Here is a 27,980-nt window from a genome sequence, read left to right on the forward strand (position 1 = left end):
TTCGAATTTGTTAAGAGTTAACTTCGGAATTCGACCTTTGATAAATCTGCCCCTTAGGGTCTGCATAGGTGCCCATGCGGGAATGCTTATGTATGATAGACAGTCACAAATTCTTGTTTTTACATTTTGAGCTGTTTGACGTATAACCGGACCCAGTGACGACTCAATGCGTCTGGTCCAAATGGTATAGGGTTGGATGTAGGTCAACTTTTTTTTCAACATGCACATCATTGTGATCCATTTTTTTTATCAGTCAAAATAATGTACCAGTTAGACAACATCCCTGATTGCATTAAAGTCAAGTGCAGTCGTCCGATGTCTGGGACTGGCTTCACGCAATAAGTGGTTAGGAACTTGAAAGCCCACACGAGTGAGAATTCTCATTGGATTTCTGTGGACTAGCCATGATAGATACAATTCTTCCTCCCAAAACTACCCCAATCACATAAAGTCTGATACTGTTATTGCAGTTGATGAATGAGGAATATAATATTTTTTTTCTGTAATTAATTAATTTATTGGTTTTATTCTTTATTTTTTGCAGATGAATACCCAATTTTCAACTATTTAATCAGGGATAGCTAACACACGCTTTTACTGTCCTCATGTAGGGTAAGATATATTATTTACTTTTTGAATTTTTGATCTAGTGTATGTTATAAATCTTGTAATATTTTTCTCGGTATTCTTACATTTTTTACTGTTAAGGACACTTTTTGTAATTTTTTACCAATTTATTACTGCCTTTTTACCACTTTTTTGACTTTACTCGCATATTATCCTGGTCACATTTTACGTGATGGCAGGAATCCGGATGGAGGATTGGACAATTCTTACACTGATAGTTTTTTTTATTGTTTTTTAAGGTGACCAAGCGCTTAATTGAGGGTGTCTCCTTTGTGAACTTTGCACTTCACCAGTTGGTGGATGACCTGTGTGATATGTTTAATTAGACTATTGCTTGTCTATTTATATGCACCACTTGTATGTTCCATATGCTTGACAAAGTGGTCCGTTACAAAACATTGCACTGCACATAATAAACAATTAAAGTGTTTCATTAGACCTGTGTGCCATTGGAATTTTTTGCTTGAATTACAGTTGATGAAACAGACTTTAGATGAACCAGATCTGGAATCCAGCTGAATTCTTCTCAAGAGCAGGATTGCCTGAACATAGTTGAAACACTTTGGACCAGATTCAGTCCAGTGAGAAATAGTTATCTCATGGTTTATCCCATGAAAACTCATGGACGAGATTCAATTTGAGGAGAAAAAAAACTTTTCTCCAAATTTAGTTCCAATTTTCACTGTGGGGTTCATTTATTAACACTGGGCAAATTTGCCCATGGGCAGCTACCCATAGCAAACAACCATAGACTGGCAGCTGAAGGTAGAAGAATGAATGCAACAATTTTATTGGTTGCCATAGGTTACTGCCCATGGGCAAGTTTGCCCAGTGTAGATGTAGGAACCCCACTAAATTTTTCTGAATTAAATTGAATCTCGTCCTTGAGTTTTCACGTGACTAAACCTTTTTTCACTGAACTGAATCTGGCCCTCTATTTTTTACTTATGTGAACTGGACCACAAACCAGGTCGGACTGTGCAGGCCCAGACCTGCTCCTCCAGAAAAGAAAGTTAACGCTGCGGGCGACACGTCTTCTGCGCACGAGCATTCGTGGAGACGGGCAGGAGTTCTGGAGGGGGCCCATGGGGACTGCCTGGAGGGGTCAGCAGCACTGGTGGGCCCCCCAGTCCAACCCTGACCACAAAAGAGACAACTCACGCTGTGTCCCCCACATACATCTGCAGGTACATTCAGGCCCGGACTGGCAATATGTGGGTTCTGGCAAATGCCAGAGGGGCTGCTATAAGTTGCCATAGAAAGTCAGTATTTAGTGGGCTGGTGGGGGTAGGGTTGCCACCTGGCCGGTATTTTACCGGCCTGCTGGTAAAAATGGTGGTTGATCCAAATGTTGTTAATAGGAAAAACAGATAAATATATAGGAAGGCCGGTATTTTTTTCCAGAAAAGGTGGCAACCCTAGGTGGGGGCTGCTTGGGCCTCTGTGTGGGCTGATTGGGCCTATGTGTAACTAAAATGCCAGGGCCTATTTTAATTCGTCCGGACCTGGGTACATTTCAGGCTCCCCTTTCCCCCCAAAAAAGAATGGGAATATTTTATTTCTCCCAAAACGCAGTCATGTCACACACACCAACCCAGTGTCAGACTGGCCCACAGGGATGCCAGGAAAACACCCGATGGGCTCAGGTGTCAGTGGGCCTTTTGCTTCTCACAATTAAGCCTATTTCATGGTCATTGGCTATTTCTTTATGGGAATAAAGAGGCTTAATAATAGAACACAGTATAGTATGTAGAGAAAAGATGAAGAATAAAGAGGTTGAGTGAAGAGAGGAGGAATAATAGTTTGGAAAGTGGGCCCTCAGCCTAAGGTTTTCTGGGGGGCCCCTGGCATCCTAGTCCGACACTGCACTGACCCCTCACAATAAGTGCAAGGATTTCAATGGCCTCACATGCATTTTTGTATTTATTTTGCTAAACATGGATGTTATACTGTATAATTTTTTATTTTTGTTTCTTTTATTAGATTCTGATTTTGTAGAGCTGTGAAGCGTATGTAAACACATGACACAAACTGATAAAATAAAGTCTGTGAATAAGTGTCTATGTGCAGGTTCTGTCTCACACACACACTGCATGACATCACAGTGATGTCGGTTGCTTGTGGTATTCCACACACTTTCAGCATAGTCGCCCCGCCCACCCCAGGCATCAGCCGGCAATTAAGCCCCCGCCCACCTCAGGCATCAGCCGGCAACTCTACATCCTCCCACCTCCCCATTCACTGTCGTCTCCCGGCATGCACTGCTTTGCGTACTTTGCTATTAGCTTTAGTGGTACGAGCGCGCCTCCGTAGCCCCTGGGAAGCCGTGTCGTCCAACCCGTTTCGCTTATAGTTGGAGGAAGAGAAAGGAGAAAATCGGGTTACAAGATGGCGGGCGTGTGATTTACCGACGGAGCGGGAGAGGAGGCGCGGAGAACGAGTGGGGAAAGCGGCGAAGAGAACCAGACCCCACAGCAGGCTTTTCATTTGTGACGTTCTCCTTCCTGCCTCTTTGCGTCCCTCAGAGGATGCTTTGCGGCGGGAGCTCCCCGTTGTAGTGTCCGGTGACAGGACGGCGAAAAGGAGCGCACCGGTGTGTTTGAGGGAAGGATAAGCGAAGCCCCGTAGGGGCGGAAACGGCGACATTATGTCGGACACCAGACGCCGCGTGAAGGTCTACACTCTGAACGAAGACCGCCAGTGGGACGACAGGGGCACCGGGCACGTCTCTTCCACTTACGTAGACCGACTGAAGGGAATGTCTCTGCTGGTTCGGGCAGAGTCCGACGGTGAGGGTTTCGGGGGTTACAGGGGAAGGAGCATAGAATGAAGTCCTATTATTGATCCTCCGCTTACAGTTTAGCTACAACTCTCCTCGTTCTCTGGGGGTTCTGTTGCTGATTCACCACAGCTGATGGGTTCTCTGTATTGTTTTAATGGCCCACTACATGGAAAGCCATGGCCAGGTTACGTCTCTCTCACACAGAGATCATGAGAAGTCCAGTTGTTTACCTTTACAACTATGGGAGGGTTTTGTGCAACTACTAAATCGCGCCTCCCTACAGTAGAGTATGCGAGATCGCGTGTGAGCCTTCTATGCGACATGCAACTCTGATGCACTTACTGTGTGGCCTCTCCTTGTACAGCTACGGGCCCAGTAAGGATATCCATGTAACATCATGTTCCTGTAGCACTGAGATGCCCATACACCTTAGCTAACATCCCTACCGGCCATAGGCTACTTTCACATTGTATTTCATAACTTCCCTACAGCCATGGATGCTAAAACATGGAGTTCTATACCAGCACATGGACAGTTTGTTGGGAAATCCTTAAACAACATGGTTTATTTCTGCTCCTAAATAACCACACCTACTAACTAGCGTGCATCTCTGCTTCTAACAGGGATTAGTTTTCTTAGGGTAAAGGTGGCCATACACGGGCCGATAAAAGCTGCAGACAGACCGAGTCGGCAGCTTATTGGCCCGTGTATGGGGCCCCCCGACGGCTTCCCTGATCGAGATCTGGTCGGCCAGATGTCGATCGGATGGGACTAAAAATCCTGTCGGATTGCGGCCGCATCTGTTCGTTGATGCGGTCCCGCATTCCAGCTGCCCATAAAGCCACGGTTAGGATCCGATCGTTGGGCCCTAGGTTTGATATCGCCAAACAAGCGGATCTCTCCGTGTATGGCCACCTTAAGTACACATAGGGTGTTTTGGGGAGAATCTCCCGAAAACGAGTGTGATTAGCACCAGCGTTTTTTTTTTTTTTTTTTCATTTTAGCTGGCGCATTGTCAGGGAAGGCGTTTGGTCACCGCAAAAACGAGGCGATTAGTCACCAGGCGACCAAATCTCCCCAAACCGCCCTGTGTGGGCTGACCCTTAAGGGGATACTATCATGGGAAAACATGTTTTTTCAGTTAATAGTGCTACTCCAGCAGAATTCTGCACTGAAATCCATTTCTCAAAAGAGCAAACAGTTTTTTTTTGTTATATTCAATTTTGAAATCTGACATGGGGCTAGACATATTGTCAGTTTCCCAGCTGCCCCAGTCATGTGACTTGTGCCCGCACTTTAGGATGGAATTACTTTCTGGCAGGCTGTTATTTCTCCTATATAATTTAACTGAATCAGTCTCAGTGGGACTTGGCTTTTACTATTGAGTGTTGTTCTTAAGCTGGTCATAGATGCAAAGATCCGATCGTTGGAATTCATCTCCCAACCTGCCACTAACCATTCAGATCAAATAAAGTAGTAAAAGAACAGATCAGCCGATGTTCTGCCCCTGACAGCAATCGTACGAAAGTTATGTCCGACAAAACCAGTGACCGTCTCCCACTGAAAATCGTATGATGGGCAATACATGCAGAGAAATTACAGGCAGCTGACAGAAGTCTTTTAACCTGTCCGATCAACCAAACGACCGATCTCCGCCAGATGAAAAATGCCGGGACTCTCCACATACGGTCCGAAAATCGTACGAATCCTCGATTTGTACGATCGGATCTTTGCGTCTATGGCCAGCTTTAAATCTACCAGGCAGCTGTTATCTTGTGTTAGGGAGCTGCTATCTTGTTACCTTCCCATTGTTCTGTTGTTAGGCTGCTGGGGGGGGTGATATCACTCCAACTTGCAGTAAAGAGTGACTGAAGTGTATCAGAGCACAAGTCACATGACTGGGACAGTTGGTAAATTGACAATATGTATAGCCCCATGTCAGATTTCAAAATTTGAATATAACAAAATCTGTTTGCTCTTTTGAGAAACAAATTTCAGTGCAGAATTCTGCTGGAGCAGCACTATTAACCGATGTGTTTTGGGAAAAAACATGTTTTCCCATGACTATATCCCTTTAAGAAAACTAATTCCTGTTAGCTGCAGAGATGCAAGCTACTTAGTATGTGTGGTTATGTATGAGCAGAAATAAACCATGTTGTTGAGGGATTTCCCAACATACTGTCCATGTGCTGGTATAGAACTCCATGTTTTAGCAGCGCCTTAAGGGTGATTAATGTGGAGTTGTTCAGCAACAAAAAAAAAGGGGGGTGGGGGAATGGTGCGGCCAACTAGTATAAGTACTACTGAAATAGGTGCACTATCAAACATCAAGTATGTGGTAGGAGGACCTACTCACAGCTCACCCCAGTCCAAGGGCGCATATTCACAGCAGCAAACCAAAGAATGTGAGTTCCTCCAACAATTAGTGAAGCAGCAAGTACAAAAATACAAAAAGTTTATTAGGACATTGCCTAAAGGTGGCCATACACGGGCAGATAAAGCTGCTGATATCAGTCGTTTGGACCAATTTGACAGCTTATCTGCCTGTGTATGGGGATTCCGACAGGTCTTCCTGATCGATATCTGGCCACGATATCGATCGGGAAGGTTGGATTTTTACCCGACCGACCCGTCGGAGCCCCTTGGCGCATCGTAATTCGATCGTTCGGCCATACGGCCGAACGTTCGAATGACCCCCGATATAACCATGCAGTTAGTGGCATATCGGGGAAAGATCTGCTCATTTGGCGATGTCGCCAAACGAGCGGATCTTTGAGTCTATGGCCAGCTTAATGCGTTTTGTGCCTGTTGGGGCACTTACTCATAGGCTTAATGGCACACCCCTGTACAATGTTTATATAGGGGTTGTGACCAATCAAAAAACACCACATATATCAACCAATCACAATCGGTAAAGACAAATTGCCTATTAGAAGGCTAATTTACCTATAAGCTTCAACTGATGGGTTGCAGTATATTCACACACAAATCACAAGACAATCAAAAAAATAAAATACACCTAAACCAAAATTAATAACCAATTATATAAAAGATAAAACCAGAAAAAATTATGATAAAGTGATATTTGTATAATGCAAAAAGAAAAAAGTAAGACGGTAGTATTAGAAAGTTCCTTCAATTTCTTACTTAAAGGGGTGGTTCTTTTAGCATGTTATAGATTGTCAATTTCTACACAACTTTTGAATCAGTCTTTATTATTTATTTTATATAGTTTTTGAATTTGCAGTTTTCTTCTGACTCTATGCTTTCAAAATGGGGGTCACTGACCCCATCTAAAATTAAATGATCTGTAAGGCTACAACTTTGTTGTTGCTACTTTTTATTACTCCTTTCTATTCAGGCCCTCTCCTATTCATATTTCAGTCTCTTATCCAAATCAATGCATGGTTGCTAGGGTAATTTGGACCCTGGCAACCAGATTGGCAAAATTGCACTTGCTGAAAAAAAAATCGAAATAACTCAAACCATAAGTAATAAAAAAAAAAAAATGAAAACCAATTGAAAATTATATCAAAATATCATTCTCTACATCATACTAAAAGTTAATTTAAAGGTTAACAACCCCTTTAATAGAAGTACTCAGGGGACATATGTCTTTTAAATTAGTAAGCGCAAAAAAAATGTAGAGTTACATGTAATATTAAGTGTCTATAATTTGTAACAATACTACATGTAGCATGTAATAATACTACTGCATCATGTCTAGTTTCTTTCCCACCTTTGCTGATCTTTTCTCCCTCTACCTGGTTGATCCACCTCCTGAGTGATGTCACACCCATGCAACCGTGACATCACTTCCATCTTATGCCACCCCCTCAGGTCTGGTGGTGAGTAAATCCTTGCGGGTGTGGGTAGAGTAGGGGATAACAAGACCCAACCAGACCCATGCAGGACTCTTAACTTGAAAGCAATTTTCTGGCTACAATTTCATCAGTGCGGTAACTCAAAAAAGCCAAATTGAAGTGTAAGCTCATTATTCTGTCTGTTGAAGCCTCTGGGGCTTATATATTGTTACGATTTGAGTCCTAATATTCTTTTTTCTTTTTTTTTTTCCAAGTTTTATTTAACAGAAGTCAACCCACTTGTTAAAAATGATTGATTGCTTGGCTTGTGAAATTATTGATAACTATTAAAGGAGAAGTTTTTATGGATTCCGGTGAAGCGGGTTTTCAGATCAACTAGGAATCTAAATATGGATATATTATGATACGCTATATATACATTTAACCTTAATTACACATGGGGCTACGTGGACACTTTAATGGCATATTGTTAATTTTATGGATATATTATGATACGCTATATATACATTTAACCTTAATTACACATGGGGCTACGTGGACACTTTAATGGCATATTGTTAATTTTAAGGTTTACTATCTGTTTAAATTGCTTGACATAGCCCTATGTGCCATTATAATATCTAACTAAACTTATCTTTTAATATCTGTAATGGATATTTTGAGGTGTTTTGGTAAGATAAGTACTTAAACATTACAAAATTGTGTCCATGACATCCCCAGAAACCAGTGTACTGGGTGGGTGTTAAATACTCGTCTACTAAGTGGTACAGACAATTAGCTGGATATATGGTTATGTTTAAATAGCTCCTAAGGCTGCAAAGCAGCAGCTAGAAGGCCATCACGACCAAATAATTCTAAGTTAAAATGACATACTAAGAGCATTTACACACAGGTTTTAAATGATTATCTTTTGAATGTTTTTTATTTTTTATGCAAGTAAGTGCATTTTTGTGAGTTCAACATACATTTCTCTCATGTATTTTAAGTGAGAATCAGATGCATAAGTGTGGAAGCTGTTGCATTTGAAGAAATGCAGTGGAAAGGCAATTGTACTAAAATGCAAGATTTGAAACTTCTAAAATAAAACAGGATCAAATAAATTGTGTGTTAAGCTGCACTTAAACGTGTGTCACAGATCTGAATTATGACACACATCTGCATGTTTATTTCTGTGTTCTCTGTGCACTGCCAGGAACAGCATTGCCCTGTCAGTGCGTACACAGAGCAAATTTTGGCAGAAAATTGCAGACTTTCGTGTTTCTATGATTTACTTCACGTGTGCCACTGGCCTAAACTGTTTAAACAGTTAATAAAGCAAGTGCTGTGTTTGCTTTTGCAGCATCACTAAACATACATAATTTAAAACTCAGCTGCAACATATAGTACACTCTCTTGTTTTGCTCCCCGGGCTCTTTTTGTTTATAAACTTTTGCAGCTACTCCCAGAATGTATAGCTACATGTATGGGATCTGTTATCCCGAAACCCCATAAATTCTGTTTTAATTAAATAATACAGATCATTAACAATGATTTCCATTTTTTCTGTAATAATAATAAAAACACAGCTATAATTTAATTCTTATTGGATGCACAACAATCCTATTGGGATTGTTTAAATGATTTTTAGCAGCATTAACATCCATTTTTATTTTAAATTTTTTTTAGTATAGAACGAAAAAAAAAACACAGACGTATTAAACTTTTAAATCTCGAAGTCTTTATTAAGAAATTAGTTGCCGAAACTCCGCTTGCGCTCCTCTTCAGAAATAGCAACACGGCGACGATCCATCATGCGATGCTCGATTTCTCCTCCCTGCTTTCCTTATAGGAGATAGCCAGGGAGGAGAAATCGAGCGCCGCATGATGGATCGTCGCCTTTTCTGAAGAGGAGATCAAGCGGCGTGATTTAAAAGTTTTATGTCTTTGTGTTTTTTTTTTTCTATACTAACAATTTTTTTTAAATTGATGTTACTGATCCTTTAAGCTAATGGTTACGGAAAGATCCCTTATCTGAAAAACCCAAGGTCCTGAGCATTCTGGATAACGGGTCCCATATCTCTACTATATTAGTAAATATATATGAGGCCAAGCTTTTATAAAACTTTTTTTTTTTTCATTAGAGTAATACTTTCAAAATCAAAATGTTCTTGTTTACTTGAACAGGCCCCTTTCACCCATATTCCTGAAAAGAGGCCACTGTACCTGTACTCTTAGTAGCCGTCATCACTGACCAGTAGCATGCAGACACAGCTAGACCAGGGACAAGGGCCCTCTGTTTTGGGTCTATTGTTGATGCAGTTGGGGAGGGGGCATTTGGTAACTGCCCTTTTATAAAAAAAAAAATGTTTTGATTTTTATTTAAGGGCTTCCACTCTAGTTAGTGCTATAAACAAGTGTCATTGTTTCTGGAAATGCTGCATGATTGTGGCACACTGGGCATTTAAACAAGGGCATGTACACCTTTTAAATTACACAAAAGGGTTGTACACCTTTTAAATTAACTTGTCGTATGATGTTGCAATGTCGATATTCAGTGAGAATTTGCAATTGGTTTTTATTTGTGGTTTTTGTTATTTAGCATTTTATTCAGCAGTTCTTCAGCAATCTGGTTGCTAGGATCCAAATCACCCTAGCAACCATGCACTTATTTGAATAAGAGACTGCAATATGAATAGGAGAGGCCTGAATAGAAAGACGAGTAGTAAAAAGTAGCGATAAATACATTTGTAACCTTACAGATCACTCGTTTTTTAGATGGGGTCAGTGACCCCCAATTGAAATCTTGAAAGAATCCGGAGAAGGCAAATAATTCAAAAACTATAAAACAGAAAAAGTTAAAGGCCAATTAAAAAGTTGCTTAGAATTAGCCATTCTATAATATACCAAAAGTTAATTTAAGGTGAACCATCTCTTTAATACCAATGTACAGAACGATGTGATCACAGTATGCATTGGTACTCACTCTAGTGGATGTGCCACAAGTATAACATTTATTTCGTCAGGCAAATTATAATTATGTATTAACACTCCTGTACCAAAGCTGTAGAGCCAAAGTCTAAAGTGAAAGTGTGTATGTAAAGTATACTTTTATAATTTTTCTGTGTTGCTTATCTTGCAGTAAAAGTGCTACACGCTTTCCAAGTAACTTTATGCTTTTGCCTTTCTTCGCTTCTGCTTTGTTAAATAAATTATCATTATTTTTGTCACTTCAGGTTCGTTGCTTTTAGAATCCAAGATTAATCCAAATACTGCATATCAGAAGCAGCAGGTATGTACTGAAATCATAGCGATGTTTTTTGACAGTAACATGCTTTAAACATTTGACTGATTTGAAGCAACTGCATATTCTCAGGGTAAAAAGGTTTCACAAGTATAATAGACTGTACTTTTTATATTCTTGTGTCAGATGTGACTTTTTAATTTCACGCTTATGTATTTTCGAGCAATTATTTTTATGACCCAGTGTTTTTTTATTTTTCTTTATTGCAAATTGTTGTCCTGGTAAACTAGCTCTCAAAATGTTTTCTTTCTATTTCCTTAAAGGATCAGTAACATCAAAAAATGAAAGATTTTTTAGGGCAGAGAGACACCTGCTTCTATTTCGGGAGGTTAGTCACCCAGCGACAAGTTGCTTCTTCGGGTGACTAATCACCCCAAACTGCCTTTCCGCCATCTAGAATGTAGATCGCCAGCAGGAAGGGGTGGTACCCTTAATATATGAGGGGGGTCAGCTGGTTGATGAGAACAAAAAAAAAAAAGTTGATTCCGAACTCATAGTTTTCATCTGTCTACACAAATGAGGAACCAGTTAATGAAGTTTTCCTTAATAGTCCCAATTCTAGTAATACAACTAATGACTCATGGTTCACACATGAAGAAATTTAAAAGAGACTATAACATGTTAAGATAAACAAAGGCCTGGGGCCAGATGGTATTCATCCCAGGGTACTTAGCGAGCTTAGCTCTGTGATTGTCAAACCTCTTTACTTAGTTTTTCAGGATTCATTGAGGTCTGACATAGTGCCGAGAGACTGGCGAATTGCATGTGGTGCCGCTATTCAAAAAGGGATCCCGCCTCAAAACTATAGGCCAGTTAGTCTGACCTCAGTGGTAGGAAAGCTTTTCTAAGGTATAATAAAGGATAAGATATTGGACTTCATAGCAAATCGTAATACTTTCGTAATACTTTGTCTGTGCCAGCATAGTTTTATGCATAATAGATCTTGCCAAACTTAATTTCTTTTTATGAGAAGTTGAGCAGGGACCTCGATTCTGGGTTGGCAGTGATTTACTTTAGACTTTGCTAAAGCATTCGATACAGTGCCAGAAGGTTACTGGTTAAATTAAAGGAGAAGGAAAGTAAATACATTCACTTGGGGGTGCCTAACATTTGGCACCCCCAAGTGGTAAACAACTTTCCTTCTCCTTTAAGTAATGTTGGTCTGGAACATAGTATTTGTACCTGGTTAGAGATAAAAAAGATAAAAGATAGATTACAAAGAGTAGTGGTAAATGGAACATTTTCTAATTGGACCAGTGTTGTTTATTAATGACCTGGAGGTGAAAGTACTGTTTCTATTTTTGCAGATGATACTAAATTGTGCAGAACTATAGGTTCCATGCAGGATGCTGCCACTTTGCAGAGTGATTTGTCTGAGTTGGGAAACTGGGCAGCAAACTGGAAAATAAGGTTCAGTGTTGATAAATGCAGGTTATGTACTTTGCCATTAAGTGTATAACTTACATTTATATTATTTTTGCCAAAGTATGTATTGGGAGTTTCCTTAAATGAGAAGGATCCTGAACTTCTATAAAGTAATCGGGCAAATCCTGAACCCTAGTTTTCACATGTAAATAGGAAGAAGGTACAACAAGCTCCGTTATCGTGTGGCTTAGTTGCGTGATTTAAAATATTCATATTCGGTTAGGCCACATCTGGGTGCATTCCTACTTTTTGAGATATATATATGTATACAGTATGTGTCATTTTTTTTCATTATTGAATTTATTTGATATTTATATATTTGTGTTATTGTAAAACATTCAGAATACTAAAGCACAATTGATAGTGAAGATCTACATGCCACAATGTAAACTTTCACAACAGAGAAGTGTAGTGCCTATGTCTCTGTAATGCTTCTTCCTTTACTTTACTGCCCTAGCATGCTGGTGGGAAAGTTGCCAAGGACAGCAGTAAAGTGTAAACTGACATAATAAAATGGATTGCATTTAAAGGATAAGTTAAACTAAACAAGTAGCTAGACATGTTGTACATTGTTTTGTGCTTCTGTACCAGCCGAAGGCAACCATAGCCCTTTAGCAGTAAAGATCTGTGTCTCCAAAGATGCCCCAGTAGCTCCCCGTCTTCTTTTCTGCTGATTCACTGCACATGCTCTGTGCTGCTGTCAATTACTGAGCTTATTTAGCCACTCACAATATACAGTACACATAGAATATAAATGTCACAATATAAGGCTGATTAATAATTAATATAGATAATTACTACTTTGCAGTACAGAAACCAGTGCAACTAGCATCATTCCTCATCATTCCTGTAGCATCAGCTTATATTAGACCAACCTCATTTTCTGCTGGATAATTTGTGACGACCCCTTAGTTTAGCTGCTCAGAGCCCACTGAGCATGAGTGTCACAGACACTTTCCAAGATAGTTACCCCCTGTGACAACTTTGAAGTCCTGGATCATTGCTGCTATTGAGAAGCTGAAACTTTAGGCTGGTGCAATAAGTTCAGTATATAAAATTTGACATTTTTAGGTCTATTCATTTTTAGGGTTTTGTTCTCCTTCAAATGTAATGCATCCCTGCCTGTGAGATGTTCATCATTTCATCTAGTCTTTTGTAAGAGGACGTAAAGGAATTCCCTTTACATTGTTTGCTCATCCTTATCTAGAGTAACTTCCTGTTTTCTTGGTGCTATGCTGTCATGAATGAAGTGTATATAACCACAGCTTTTGTTTTAGTAACCACATACATTTTTCTTCTGCACTTTTTGTTTCAATGGGTTTGTATGATTTAGACAGACTTACTAGTCTCTGGTTTTATTAAATACATGAAATAAATTTGATGAGCAAGCAGAACTTGTGTTTTTGTGATTTTATTGGGTAAAGTTGTGTAGAACAATCTGCCAAGCTTGGTCCTCTGGCAGGATTTTACACAATGTAAAATACAAATTTAAGATTTGGGAAACAATTGTTTGTTGATACTTTATTTTCGATCTGATTTTTTTTTTCCCATCCAGGATACTCTGATAGTTTGGTCTGAAGCAGAAAACTATGACTTGGCTCTCAGTTTTCAAGAAAAGGCTGGCTGTGATGAAATCTGGGAAAAGATATGCCAGGTAATATTTGATATTTTTAGCCTGTCCCATTCAGTCTTTTCTTCTTTAGTCTTCAGTGTAAAAACAAAAACTGGGTAAATAGACTGTGCAAAATAAAACATGTTGTAATTAGGGTTGCCACCTTTTCCTAAATGTATTACCGGCTGGTGTGTGTGGGGGGAACAAAAAGGGGTGGGGCGTGATGTCAAAAGAGGCGGAGCTATGACACAAAAGGGGACGGGACTGCGACGCAGGGATTTCAGGACGGATTTCAGTTAAGTTTTTTTTTACAGGGGATTGGGGCAGGCCGAGGGGTCGTTTTTGAAGGGTATTACAAATTTACCGGCAGCTACATTGCCGGTAAACTTGTAATACTGGCCTTGACAGGTATTTTACCGGCTAGGCCGGTAAAATACCGCCGGGTGGCAACCCTATTTGTAATGTGGCCATTTCCCATGTGGCCCCCCTTAAAGTAGAGTCCTGCATTGGATCGGCGGTACCCTGCAGGTTGCGGGTAGAAGTTCCGTATGCGGTATAGACGCGGTTTTGCGGATCGGGCCGTGGGGTCTTCTCAATAGCTATATTTTCTCTCACCTATATTGGGGGACACAGGCACCATGAGGATGAAGATCCTGCAGCTTGGTGAGCGGACACTAACATGTTAAATTTGACTCCTGCTGTGGGCTTCACCCCCTGCCTCCTCCTCCAATATTCAGTTTCTTTTAGTGTCCTCAGAAGGAGACCCGACATGATGGTGGCTGGAGCAAATTATCTATTACTTTGGTTAAGGTCATGCCACACTGGGGACAGAGGGCTCTAGGACCCCAGGGCCCCACAGCCAGTTAAGTATTGCACCTAAAATCTACCTGCCCATCTGCCTTAACGCTCTACGGAGGACTGCAGGCTCGCTCCACTCTTCCCACGGCTTTTAAGTTCCTGTCTATGGAGGTCTGCACCAGCCTCAGCCTACAGGGAAGTTCTCTACCCAGGTCACAAACACACTGGCTGAGCAGGTAGGTCACCACGAGAGAATCATTTTATTACTGGTGCCTGTCAGTTCCCTGTAGGGGATTCTCCAATATCGCACTCTGGCTTCCTCCCCTGACAGAACCGGCGGGCAGGAAGTAGCAGTGAGGCACTTCTGCGGGCCCTTCCTGCTGCCTCTGCACTCATTCTCCCTCCTCCCGAGTAGCGTTCATGCGGACTTCCTACCGGTTCTCTGTTGCCCCTCCCTAGGGGATTTTTCAGTATCGGTGCACGCTGGCTTCCTCCCCTGACAGACCCGGCAGGCAGGAAGCGGCAGTGAGAGCTTTGTGCTCTCTTCTCCACGCGGTTAGCCACGCCCACCACCGCCATTTTAGGGCATTGACGCCTCTCACGTGCTATTCTGCTTCCAGCGGGGTTGTGGCTTGCGGTCTCTCGCTCTCCTAGCTGCAGGATCCTTGACTGTTATAGACAGCTCTACGGATCCGGCAAGTGCTTTTCTTTTAAGGGTGACACAGTACAGCCTTGGCATTACTACCCCCTTCTCAGGGATAACGTGCCACCTCTCCCTGTCTTTCAGGCACTGACAGCGCAAGGCACAGTTCACCTTCATATCCCCTGCCTCTACCCCCATACAGGGAGCTGTAGAAGGGATAGGCAACATGACTGACCGATCAGAGGAAGCAGTCCTAGCCAAAAAGTCAGCAGCTGCAAGGCCCACACCTAAGCTGTCTTTCCTTGCTTGTACTAGCTGCAAGGCCAAGTTTCTCGCAGCCTCTGTTGATCCAGTGTGCACAGCATGTAGACCTCCTACCCCCACTAGTGCACACTCACACTCTGCCGAGCATACCACGGCCTCTACTTCTCTAGCTGGCTCTGACTCAGAATTAGTGCGTGCTCTCTCCCTCTCACTGGCTGGCCTTCAAAAATTTAGCCCGCATACATATGTGATACACCCCTAAATGCCGCAAAGCTGGTGGCCAAAGCATCAGCACATTCCATAGTGGCTCGCCATTTTCTCTGGCTAAAGACCTGGATGGCTGACCTGACATCGAAGAGGTCCCTGTCAGCCTTCTCTTCCAGGGAAAACAACTATTCGGGGCAGAGCTGGATAAAATAATCTCACAGACTACAGGAGGCAAGAGCACCTTACTTCCCCAGAATAAGCCCAAGAGACCTCCTTTTAAGCGACGACCCTTTTTTCGTCCCTTTCGGCAAGGCCAGAGGACCATGTCACATACAGAAAAGACCACCACTGGTTCCCGTCCGAGATACCATAACAGACAGGGATCCACCTGGAACTCCTCCAAGGTACTTAAGTCCTCCCAAGACAAACCCACCTCCTCCTGAAGGTGTGCCAACCCCCTGGGCGGGTTCCCTTAGGCGGCCGCCTAAGAGCCTTTCAGGAGGTGTGGCAGAGTCATGTAACAGACCAGTGGGTTCTCCAAATAGTTTCCCATGGATATTTGATAGACTTGTCACAACTCCCACCTTGCAGATTTTTCATTTCCCATCTACCCAAAGGGGAAAACAAAAGACTGGCATTCCTAAGGATTGTTCAGGACCTGGCAGAGTCCGGAGTCATACAACCAGTTCCACAAACGGGACGGGGTTTCTACTCAAACCTCTTAATTGTCCCCAAAAAAGATGGTTCTTACAGACCCGTACTTGATCTAAATGCTCTCAATCTTACCGTAAGAACTGGCTATTTCAAAATGGAGTCCATACTAATGTCCATGGAGAGTCGAGAGTTTATGACGGTGATTGACATAAAGGACGCCTATCTTCACATCCCCATTCACAGAAATCATCACAGATTCCTGAGATTTTATGCAGCGGGAGAGCACTGGCAATTTGTAGCTCTTCCCTTCTGCCTGTCATCAGCTCCCCGCGTATTCACAAAGGTCATGGCGGCAGCAGCACTAGCGGGGCTCAGACTCAGGGGTATAACTGTCGTACCCTATTTGGACGATCTGTTAGTAAAGGCTCCTTCTCGAGACCTGGCAAGCAGTCACACCTCTCAGGTCATCCATTCCCTGACCCAGTTGGGCTGGATTATCAATTACAACAAATCCAATTTGATCCCTGCTCAGAACATAGAATATCTGGGAATGAAACTCGATTTCAGGAAGGGAAGAGCCTTCCTACCACAGAACAAAATCAAGACTCTGCATAGCAGAGTCAGAATACTCAAGAGGCCCGACGGCCCCCCTCCGGACAGCCATTAGGGCCCTCGGGACAATGGTGGCATCATTTCCCACAATGCCTTATGCACAGCTCCACACGAGACCCCTGCAACAACTGATACTGCGATATCAGTGGATCGTGTGAACCTGGACAGACAGGTACCGATCTCGATGGAGGTCAAACTCTCCCTCGACTGGTGGCTCCATCCTCAACAGATGACGTCAGGAAAGCTGTTCCCCAATCACACTTGGACAGTGATAACAGACGCAAGTCTAAAGGGTTGGGGCGGAGTGCTGGACCAGCAGACGGTCCAGGGCATTTGGAACCAGACGTAGCAGCGCCGCCCGATATAAATCCTCAAACTTCGAGCAATCCTATACTCCATAGAACACTGGACAACGCTTCTACAGGGTAGCCCAGTGAGAGTACAGTCAGACAACATGACAGCGGTGGTCTACATAAACCAACAAGGAGGCACCAGAAGTTGGGCCGCCCTGGCAGAGGCACAAAGGATATTATCGTGGGCAGAACTCCACATTCCAGAAATATCAGCCGTATATCTACCAGGAGTAGACAACTGGGTGGCAGACTACCTAAGCAGGGAGATGATAGATCAGGGCGAGTGGAGCCTTCACCCCAAAGTTTTTCAGCTAATCGTTAACAAATGGGGCAACCCGGAAGTGGAATTGATGGCCTCCAGATACAACCACAAGGTCCCAAGGTTCATAGCAAGAAGCGTCGATCCACAAGCATGGGCAGCGGATGCCCTAGTAATCCACTGGAATTGCTCCCTAGCCTACGTCTGCCCTTCTACCAAGAGTCATAAAGAAGATAAGAAGGGACAATACTCAGACCATCCTAGTGACCCCCTATTGGCCCCGAAGAGCATGGTCCGCAGATCTCATAGTTATGGCTGCAGACAAACCTTTTCACCTCCCTCTAAGAGAAGACTTACTCACACAGGGACTGATTGTCCACCCGACTTTAAACATGTGGGATTTAACGGCGTGGCTCTTGAGGCCCTAGTTCTGAAGGCATCTGGAGCCCCTTCGGATGCAATTCCCACCATGCTACTGGCTCGCAAGCCAGTGTCTGCAAGGATATACCACAGTGTGGAAGACCTTTATCGGATAGTGCGAATCTAGGAACATGGTCCCCAGAGGGGTCCGGGAGAAAGAGATACTATACTATCCTTCCTACAAGAAGGCCTATCTAAGGGTCTAGCATTAAGTTCTCTGAAGGTACAGGTATCGGCACTCTCCATTCTCTTCCAGACCAAGTTAGCACTGAACAGCAATGTAAAGACTTTTCTACAAAGGGCGATCCGAATAGTTCCACCATATAAGGACCCAGTGGGACCTTAACCTTATGTTGTCCGTACTTCAGGATGATCGCTACGAACCTTTGGAGTCAATTCCTTTAGCCACAATAACAGAGAAAGTTGTGTTTTTGTTGGCGATCACATCTGCACGCAGAGTATCCAAATTAGCGGCCTTATCGTTCCATTCACCATCATACATCAAGATAAGTTGGTACTAAGACCAACACCAGAATTCCTTCCAAAGGTGGTATATGATATCCATTTAAATCAGGATTTGGTGGTCCCTATCTCTATGTCCAGAACCAAAAAAAACTCTCTAGAAAGGAGACTCAACAGTTGTTCGAGCCCTGACAACCTACTTGACAGTAACAGAGAAGATCAGGAAGACTAAGTCACTGTTTATTCTCACAGACGGCCCCAAGAGAGGTAGGAAGGCCACCAAGACAACCATTGCTCAGTGAATTCGGTCCACTATCATCAGAGCCTACGCAGTCAAGGGCAAAGCTCCTCCCTTCAAGGTTCACGCTCATTCTACACGTGCCATCAGTACTTCATGGGCTGTTCGACATCAGGCATCAGCTGAGCAGGTGTGTCCAGCCGCCACTTGGTCCTCCCTACATACCTTCACGCGCTTCACAAGTTGCACACACTGGCGTCAGCAGAAGCTAATTTTGGGAGGAAGGTGTTACAAACAGTTATCCATTGAACACCTATCAAGGGGTTAGTTCCTGCCTTCAGGGGTTGCTTTAGGACATCCCCATGGTGCCTGTGTCCCCCAATATAGGTGAGAGGATTTTTGTACTTACCGTTAAATCCTTTTCGCTCATCCTACATTGTGGGACACAGGCCTTCCCTCCCTGTGTTTTTTTTATACCAAGAGTTTAGCCTCAAGGGCCTACATGTATATGGTTGAAATCTGTTAAGAATCTAGTTTCAATGTTATAATGTGGGGAGACTCCTTCTCTGTTGGGTAATCTGGGTTATTTACTCCTTCTTCGGTGAGAAACTAAATATTGGAGGAGGAGGCAGTGGATGAAGCCCACAGCAGGAGGAGGAGTCAAGTTTAACATGTTAGTGTCCGCTCTCCAAGCTGCAGGATCTTCATCCCCCATGGTGCCTTTGTCCCCCAATGTAGGATAAGAGAAAAGGATTTAACGGTAAGTACAAAAATCTTCCTTTTTTTACTTATATTGGGGGACACAGGCACCATTTTTCTGATCAAGCCTAATTCCAATGATGTCACTTTTACAATGACAGCACTTCCTGATTCTTGATGGTCAACGGGTCCGGGTTGCAGATAAGGTACTTGCGGGTCGGGTAGTGGGTCCAAATGAGTCAGAATATTGGTTGCGGGTATGGGGCGGGTACGGGTTCCAAAAAATGGACCCGCGCTGGACCTTAAAGTCTCTTTTCTATTTAACAATACCATGTTATTATTCTTCTTCAATAGGTTCAAGGTAAGGACCCATCTGTAGACGTCACACAGGATCCTATTGATGAGTCTGAAGAAGAACGTTTTGAGGAGATGCCTGAAACCAGTAACTTAATCGATCTTCCTACATGTGAACTCGGTAAACTTGAAGAGATTGCTGACCTAGTTACCTCCGTACTCTCCTCGCCCATTCGTAGAGAAAAGCTAGCACTAGTCTTGGAAAATGAGGGCTACATCAAAAAACTGTTGCAACTCTTCCAAACCTGTGAAAACTTGGATAATACGGAAGGCTTGCACCATTTATATGAAATAATAAGAGGAATTCTATTTCTCAATAAAGCCGCGTTATTTGAGGTGATGTTTTCGGACGAGTGCATTATGGATGTTGTAGGCTGCCTAGAGTATGACCCAGCTTTGGCTCAGCCAAAGAGACATCGGGAATTCTTGACCAAAACTGCAAAGTTTAAGGAGGTTATACCCATTACAGACTCTGAACTTAGGCAAAAGATCCACCAAACCTACAGGGTACAGTACATTCAGGATGTTATCTTACCTACCCCATCTGTCTTCGAGGAAAATTTTCTTTCTACGCTCACTTCTTTTATTTTCTTCAACAAAGTAGAAATTGTCAGCATGTTACAGGTAAGCAGTAGTTTTTTTCAACTGTTTGCTTCAAATGGAATTACTTGTCATGTTTATAGATATAATGTCACATATGATGCCCTGTAGGGTTAATGCCAGGCAAGGAGTTTGTTGCTGCCAGAAACACAAATCAGAATGCTGGAAGAGTGCCTCAGAGAACTAAAGATTGAACCAAATTTGTTTGTTGCCAATGAGAAGCAATTTCCTTGTGTGTAATTATGCAAAATTTTGACTTGTAAGCTGTAAATGAGGATAATTGGCTTACCTTTTTAAATGTTAGCCACATAAGGATATTGTCTGTGTTTTCAAAATTCGGACTCTTCATCCTCTAAGTAATACATTTAGTAAGGTAATTCCTTGTGTTTACAGAACAACATAAAATACTTAAAGATAAAGTAGCATGACCCTGAATGAAATACTGTAATTTGGCGGGGCTTGTGACCTCTACACAATAAAAGTTGTGTACATTTAGATAAAGCATATTATAAGCATATAACATTATTTCTTTCTATCTTGGTTTTTAGAAAAAAGTGAAATCATTAATGTATCCATTTTTTTTCATTTTTTTGTGGTTAGCTTTCTATAGAAAGCATTACTAGCAATTTCCCTAAATAGAATCAAATGGGAAATGTGCCTGATGGTACTCATCTGCAAGACCTATCTGATCATGAAGCAAATACATTTTAACACTGCTTTATATTTAAATGTTGTAACACTGTGCATGCAATCCATGTTTTAATGCTACTAGCTAATTTGTTTTTGCTGCATTTCTTAATGTAGATAAAATTATCACTGGGAAACTGCTGACCATAAAAATTGTGGTGCTTTTCTCATCACTTTTAAAAGACATGATGTCAACAGAGCAGAAGCCAAGGCCTTAAAGAAATACTAATGCCAGAAATGAGACCTTTTTGTATTATAGCGTTGTCTTTGCATAAGCTTTTATAGCGTTGCTGCGAAAATCTGATCCTCATGGTCATCTATGGCAGGGCTGCCATAGTTAGTTGGTGTTCGAATTTCTGACAAGTGATGAGTTGGGAAAATAATTGCAACTTCAAGTAGCGAAAAATGAACATAACATACTTTAAAGAACAAAAAAAGCTAAAACATAAGTAAAGCTCTCTGGCAGACTAATCCATACATTGCGCAGTAAATCCTGTGTCCCGGTGTGCAGCGAATGCACAAATATTGTTTCTTAATCAATCTACGGTGAGGCACTAAACAACTTTATTTATTTACTCGAGACGATCTCCTGGGGTCAGGGGGAGGGATTTTTGCACATGCGCAGTATTTGATACTGGCTGAAGGCGGAAAGTAAGACTTTAGTAAGATGGCGGCCGTTACCGTCGGCAGCCTGAATCTTCGGTGCTTAGTTTTACTGCAAAAAGAAGCTGGTTTCAAAAACTAAACATAGCGATTTTGTAGGTGTATACAAGGACTACAAAATGAGAAACGAAGTAGGTTTTGCCTTTCGTTCTCCTTTAAAGTACATAGAAAGGCTAATACACTGGGGTGCCAGTTTCTTAGGACCCCTGTAGCCATCCATACTCAACAGGAGCATTGGCTCTGGAAAAAGTTTGGCAATTTAATTTTGCCTGTTTGTCTATTACAAACAGAACTGTTAAGAACAAGAAAGTATCTAAAAGACCAATGTAAAAGTCAGCACATACTAACTTCATTACTGCTCTGTGCCCCCTGAAGCTGTGTGTTGGTACCCTTGATTCTTTACACTTGGGTTTAGTCACAGAACTTTTTGCAGTCCAATCCCCCTGCCCCCGATGCATCTGTGCAAAGGAAGTCCAAATAGAAGAGGGGGATGGTGGTTAGCACAGTTTTTCCAAATGGTATGCGTCCAATTCCTTAATAGTTGCTCTGTGCTGCAAATGATCCAAGTATAGGAGAAGGAAGAGGAACTCCAGCAGTATTACTGCAAACAACTTTTTATTCCAGGCAGTGGTAACACAACATGTTTCGGGTTCAATACCCTTTATCAAGTGATACCTACTAAAGCAGCTCTGGGAGGGGGGGTCGTTCTAAAGTGATATTTCGTTGAAACATTTTTTATTTTTGTCCCTGTTGTGCTTCATGAAAGTTAGTTAGATTTGATACAAAGATACTGCTAATAAATGTATCCACTAAAGTAGCAACATAACGTGTCAAATTGTAACAAACAGTTTCAGCGCATGAATTACTGAGCTGCTAGTCTGATACTCTACAGCAGGACTGTCCAACTGGCGGGCCGACCCCCCCCCCCATGTGGCCCTCCACATCGAAGTCTGCCTGCTGTGTCTGTTTACCATTTGTAAATTTTAAAAGGTATCACTACAGAGATTAACTGGCCCCTGCATAGTTTAAACCTCAAATTCAGACTGTAATCCCCTGTATTGTTCACACCTGTGACACCTCTATTGTTCACTCCCCTAAAGGCCTGTACTGTTCACACCTAAAACCCAGACTGAAACTGGCCACATTGTTTACCTGTTCACACCTTATACAGACTGCTAATGGGGCACCAGCACTGTGTCACTGTATGTAGTACATCAGGTCCTGATTCCTGTCTCCAGCTCAGTTTTCCCTCCCTGTGTGTGTCATACTTAGCCTGCTCTTTGCACCCTGTGTTTGCCATACTCTGCCTGACCTACAATCAGGCCAGTTATTCTCTGTAGTGATCCCTATGGAACATAAGCCTTGTATTTGTTCGGGGGGTTTGTTAGCATTTGGAAATTGTTGTTAGGGGCCCGCCTAAGGTGTTTACTCATATGCTGGGGTACTGTATTATGCACAGGGGAGGAGGAGGCATATGGATTTAAGGGTCTTAATATGACTTAATTTTTTTCACATAGGGAAATCCCTGCCTGTGCCGGGCCAAGGTATTTTGGCACCCTAGGCAAGAGCTTCAATCAGCGCCCCCTGTACTGTATTACCATTTACCCCCTTACCATAATGGTTTTTAAATAAAGACAGCAAGAAATTGTACAACACTTTTTCATTTATATTACTGCACCTGTACCAGCAAGCCCAGCAGCCATCCATAATACAGCCCCCCTGTACCTGTGCCAGCAGCCATCCATCATACTGCTCCTCCATACCTGCACCAGCAAGCCCAGTAGCCATCCATTATACTGCCTCTCCGTACCTGTACCAGCAAGCTCAGCAGCCATCCATCATACAGCCCTCCAGCAGCCATCATATTGCAACCAATCTTTACCTGTGCCAGCAGCAGCCAAAAATAAGTCTGATCACATCATATTGCCCCCAAGTATTTATGTACCTGTGCCAGCGCCCAGCAGCAACAGCAAACATATGGGCCCCAAATCTGTACCTGGCTGTGCCAGCAGGAAGCTTCACACTTTACAGTAATATAAAGAATGTCTTCAGTTCAGTGCAACTGTGCAGGGCTGAGAGCAGCGAGAGCCACACCAAGCAGCCCCCCAGCTCTCTGCCTCTCTGTCACCCAACCGCCCAATCAGTGACGTCATTGACGCGTATACGCACGTCTCGCTGCACTGCCACACTTCACAGAAGGAGCTATTACTTGCTGGCAAGAGGGTGAAGGTTAGGTAAGGGATTCCATCCGACTGAGAGAGTATGATTACTGAAACAAATTATTAATTAAACGCTTGGAAAAAATGAAAAAAAAACCCCCATTAAAAGTGTGCCCCTCAATGATGACGTTCTAGACCGCTGCCTACTCTGACTGCCCCTAGTTCTGGCCCTGATCCCTGCAGTGAGCACCAACCATCTGGTTTTTTGGTGTGCTATTAATATGGACATGGTCTTGCAGTAACATGGGTGTGGTCTAAAACAGGGAGTGGCTAACACTGGCTTCCGTTATCGGCCCTCCACCATGTAGATTAGAAAAATTCCTGCCCTCTGTACCATATAAGTTGGACAGCACTGCTCTAGAGACAGGAACCTTCAACTTTAAACTTCAATTTCGAAAAACGATAAAAGATGGAAAGCAACTGGAAAAAAGTCTTTATTTCTAGTGAACAATCTTTAAACAATTCAACTGAAAAAAGTGATTGGAAAGTGAATAACCCCTTTTAACATAAATCCAGTAGGTTCTTTTTGCCTTCATTATGGATTACATGTATAGTTGAGATCAAATACAATATAGCATTTATAAAAAAAAAAAAAAAATCTTTTTAAAATTTAAAACGGCCTCTGTAGGGGATGACCTTCCTGTAATGCGGAGCTTTCTGGATAATGGGTTTCTGGATAGCATACCAGTATATCGAAACACTGTGTGCAATCAGTACACGTTATAGGCTACACAGCACCTCCATAGAGGTGCGATAATTGCCTTAAAAATAAACAGAATTTTTAATTAAATATTTGGAACTTCTTTGTTGAAAAATAGATTTGAAATTACTTTGAGGTAACCAAAATGCCTTACCACAAATAGGTAGGAATGTGGAAATCGATCCTCTGCCAGGAAGCGTGAATGCCCTTTGTTTTCTGGTGAGAATAGATAAATAGCAGGTGTGCTTTGCAAACTGTAATAAAAAATGTCTGTACCCTGTGTCTAACCATGTTTACTAGCTGTGTGGCTGTCACTATAAAATAACCATTTATTCATTATACAAGCCAGTTTTTACAGGAGTATTGAAAAGGCGCAGCACAGGTAATTTGTGAAAGCCTCATGTTAAGGGCATAGGGCAAGGGAATGATCTATAGCTTAGTTCAGATGAGAGAGAAACATCAACAGTTACTGGAATTTTCCATAGTACTGGGTTCATGGCAGCAGGCCCAGGTGCCCATGGCTAAATAAGGTTTCTTGGCAACCAAAAGAGGTCCCTAAGGCACAGACAGCAGAGTTAACTACAGTTGACTCGCTCATTCAAATCAAAAGAATAAGTACATTACAATTAAGCATGTTCTGTGGTAAACCAATATTTAACTTCTCCTTCCTGCAAACACTATGCTTTTGGTTTCTTGTGTTAGAATAAATACATGCCACAAATCTGTAAGAGATTTATTTTATTCATACTTAAGCAGGATGATCTTGGCTAGAGAGTGGCCAAGTTAGCAGCTCATTGGTCCAAATTGAAAGCTGGGTGGGAGTGGCCGTAGATCTGCTCATTGTTCAGGGTGCCGGTAGTTGCAACCCAGTTTGGCCCACCACTGAGGTAACCCAATGTGGGGGCTTGTTGGAGATGTATGGCCAGCTTTACAGTTCTGAGCAGAAAATATTAAAGCTTGATCATATGTTTTATTTCCTGACCCACCTCCCATGTCTTGCTCTTAGTGGTCAAAAAGCCTGTCTGCTTAAATCCAGACGCATATACCGAAAACTGGGTACTTCTGTAGAAGCACTGCATTAATATTTACATGTTTTTTAGAGTGCCAACATATTTCACAGCGCTCACGTTGTGATCTTTTTTCTTGGATCTTCAATAAGAACTTATTCTCTGGGCCAGTGCGCATGTGCAGTAAAGTTGAAAGGACTGCTGTATTTTCATCTAAGGTTTTCACTCTACAGTGCATGCGCTCCTGGACAGGAACAGTAGAAGATCCTGAAAAACAAGATGGCAGCAGGGAGCTCCTGTAGCAGTGCCATGGGCCGTTGCACTTCTCAGAGAACAGTAGCAAAAGCCCTGGGTATCTTGGGGGGTGGAGGGCAACTGGTAAGAGGCAATTTCTTCTAACACTTATAGATGAGTTACTTCTACTAGTAGCTGGCTGCAAGTAGGTTTGACTTTCCTGTTGTTCATGTGTTTGTGCATTTATGCTCCTTGGGCTGTAGTAGCTACACCCCCCCCTCCCCAACAGCTACACCAATGTTTTTTTTTCCCCAGTCCAAATCCATGTGAAGGTCCAACCTTAAGCCAGGGACCCCTTTGGTGGTTTAACATTTTTAGGATATTCTAGAAGAGTAAATCGACCCTAACCGGCCTTAATGCTACTCGTGCCACTCATCCCCCTGCCATTGCCCAAGTTTCCCCTAGGGGAGCCAGCTTAGGAACTCGTGGCCTAATTTATTCATGCCTTAGGTCAAGTTGTTGAACCATGTTAGCCTTTTAAAATGTTACAGGCAACCCTTTTCTAAATGCTGTGATTCTCTTGCTTTTTATTTCCCATTCTGTGACTCTTAAGGGTAAGGACACACGGGCAGATTCGGGGAAATTAGTCGCCCCAGAAACAAATCGCCTCTTCTTCTGGGCGACAATCTCCGCAAACTGCCTTCCCACCGGCTATAATGAAAAATTGCCAGCGGGATGTCACTCACAGCACTTCGTTTTTAGTTGCCTCACGAGGAAAACTTGGGCGACTTCGGAAAGAGAAGCACCGCAAGTGCTATCCTGCTGACAATTTTTCCTTCTAGCCAGCGGGAAGGTAGGGGAAGACGGTTCGGGGGGGATTGTCGCCCTTAACAAGGAGATTTGTCACCCGGGCGACTAATCTCCCCAAATCTGCCCTTGTGCCCTTATCCTCAAGGGCAGAGACAGACAAGAAGATTTGAGAAGATTTAGTCGCCCAGCGACAAATCACCTCTTATTCGAGCGACTAATATCCCTGAACTGCTTTCCCACTGGCTAGAATGTAATTCGCTGGCGGGATGGCGCTCAGTCTTTCATTTTCCAAAGTTGCCTCATGAATAAGATTAGTTGCCCGAAGACGAGGCATTGTTGCCGGGCAACTAATATCCCTGAATCTTCTCATCTGTCTCTGCCCTTAGTCTTAAGAGATTCTGTCATTGCTCTCTATAGCATTTGCACTGCTGCAAGTGACTTCAACCCATCCTTTTAGCTAGTAGTTTCACAAAGCTGTACCTTTTCTAATGATCATTTGTGGTGTTCAGTTTATCTGCATTTTATTAGCAAATTGGGCATCCAGAGTAGCATGGCAGGTTTGTTTGCATGCATGCTTGAAGAAGAGCATATTTAGCATTTATATTATGTAGTAGATTACACCATACTATCACGATATCTGTTATTACCTCCATTGCTAACCCTTTGTCAACATAACCTGCAAAGTGGGTTGAAACCGACCAGTTTAAAAGACATCATCTTATCACTTGATCAGAATTTTGTGATTGCCCCAGATTGCATTTGTGTCTTTAAATTTCCTTTGTTCATCTCTGTGCAGGTATTTCATACATAACAGAAAAATAAATGGCAGCAGCCTCTAGCTAATGAGAATTAGGACACTTTCTTTAAGCAAGACCTGTCTCAAACATGTTTGTTTTTTGTAGCAGGGATTCCTTTGTCACTGTTTTTCCGAGTATGAAAATGTAATTTTTGTTCTCTGGAACTATAAGAAACTCACCTGATTAGGATCTGGCATAAGCAAAATTTTGAGAGGGGAAAAATAAAAGCAGAACCTTGTTTCTTTAGAAATGTTCAATTGTGAATTAAATTTGTGTACTACAGGAAGATGAAAAATTCCTCTCTGAAGTGTTTGCACAGTTAACCGATGAAGCTACAGATGATGATAAAAGACGTGAACTGGTAAGAGGCATTTTCTTCCTTTACTGCTTCTGAAGAGGTTTTCAGCATATGTTTCATTTCATAGCTGCTTACGGTATTAAAGTAAACTATTCCAAAGCATGCTGCCGTCGGTCTCTGAAATGCACACAATATGTTAATTCCCTTTATTATATAATTAGTTATCAGACTTTGTTCGGCTTGATTTGCCTGCAGCGCTAAATAGTTTCTTTGTAATAATAATTCTTCTATTATTCAGGTGAATTTTTTTAAGGAGTTTTGTGCATTTTCCCAGACGTTACAACCTCAGAATAGAGATGCATTTTTCAAAACCTTAGCAAATTTAGGAATTCTTCCTGCCCTGGAAATAGTCATGGTGAGTATTCCTTCTTATTACATAATAACACTGTGGC

At 42.3% G+C, this 27,980-nt stretch overlaps 1 protein-coding gene across 2 annotated transcripts in view; it reads left to right on the plus strand.

The window, feature by feature from the left end:
- Positions 1-2,826: 2,826 nt before the first annotated feature.
- Positions 2,827-27,980, plus strand: part of ppp4r3b.S (protein phosphatase 4 regulatory subunit 3B S homeolog) — a 44,251-nt gene continuing 19,097 nt past the window's right edge. The window contains exons 1-6 of one of the 2 annotated variants that reach the window (XM_041563895.1): positions 2,827-3,416; positions 10,446-10,501; positions 13,494-13,592; positions 19,514-20,137; positions 27,514-27,591; positions 27,827-27,943. In XM_041563895.1, coding sequence (XP_041419829.1) covers positions 3,275-3,416; positions 10,446-10,501; positions 13,494-13,592; positions 19,514-20,137; positions 27,514-27,591; positions 27,827-27,943 — 1,116 coding nt within the window. In that variant the 5' untranslated portion in view covers positions 2,827-3,274. 2 annotated transcript variants of the gene reach the window in all.

The sequence above is a fragment of the Xenopus laevis genome, chromosome 5S, assembly GCF_017654675.1.
Source record: "Xenopus laevis strain J_2021 chromosome 5S, Xenopus_laevis_v10.1, whole genome shotgun sequence".
NCBI classification, from domain to species: Eukaryota; Metazoa; Chordata; class Amphibia; order Anura; family Pipidae; genus Xenopus; species Xenopus laevis.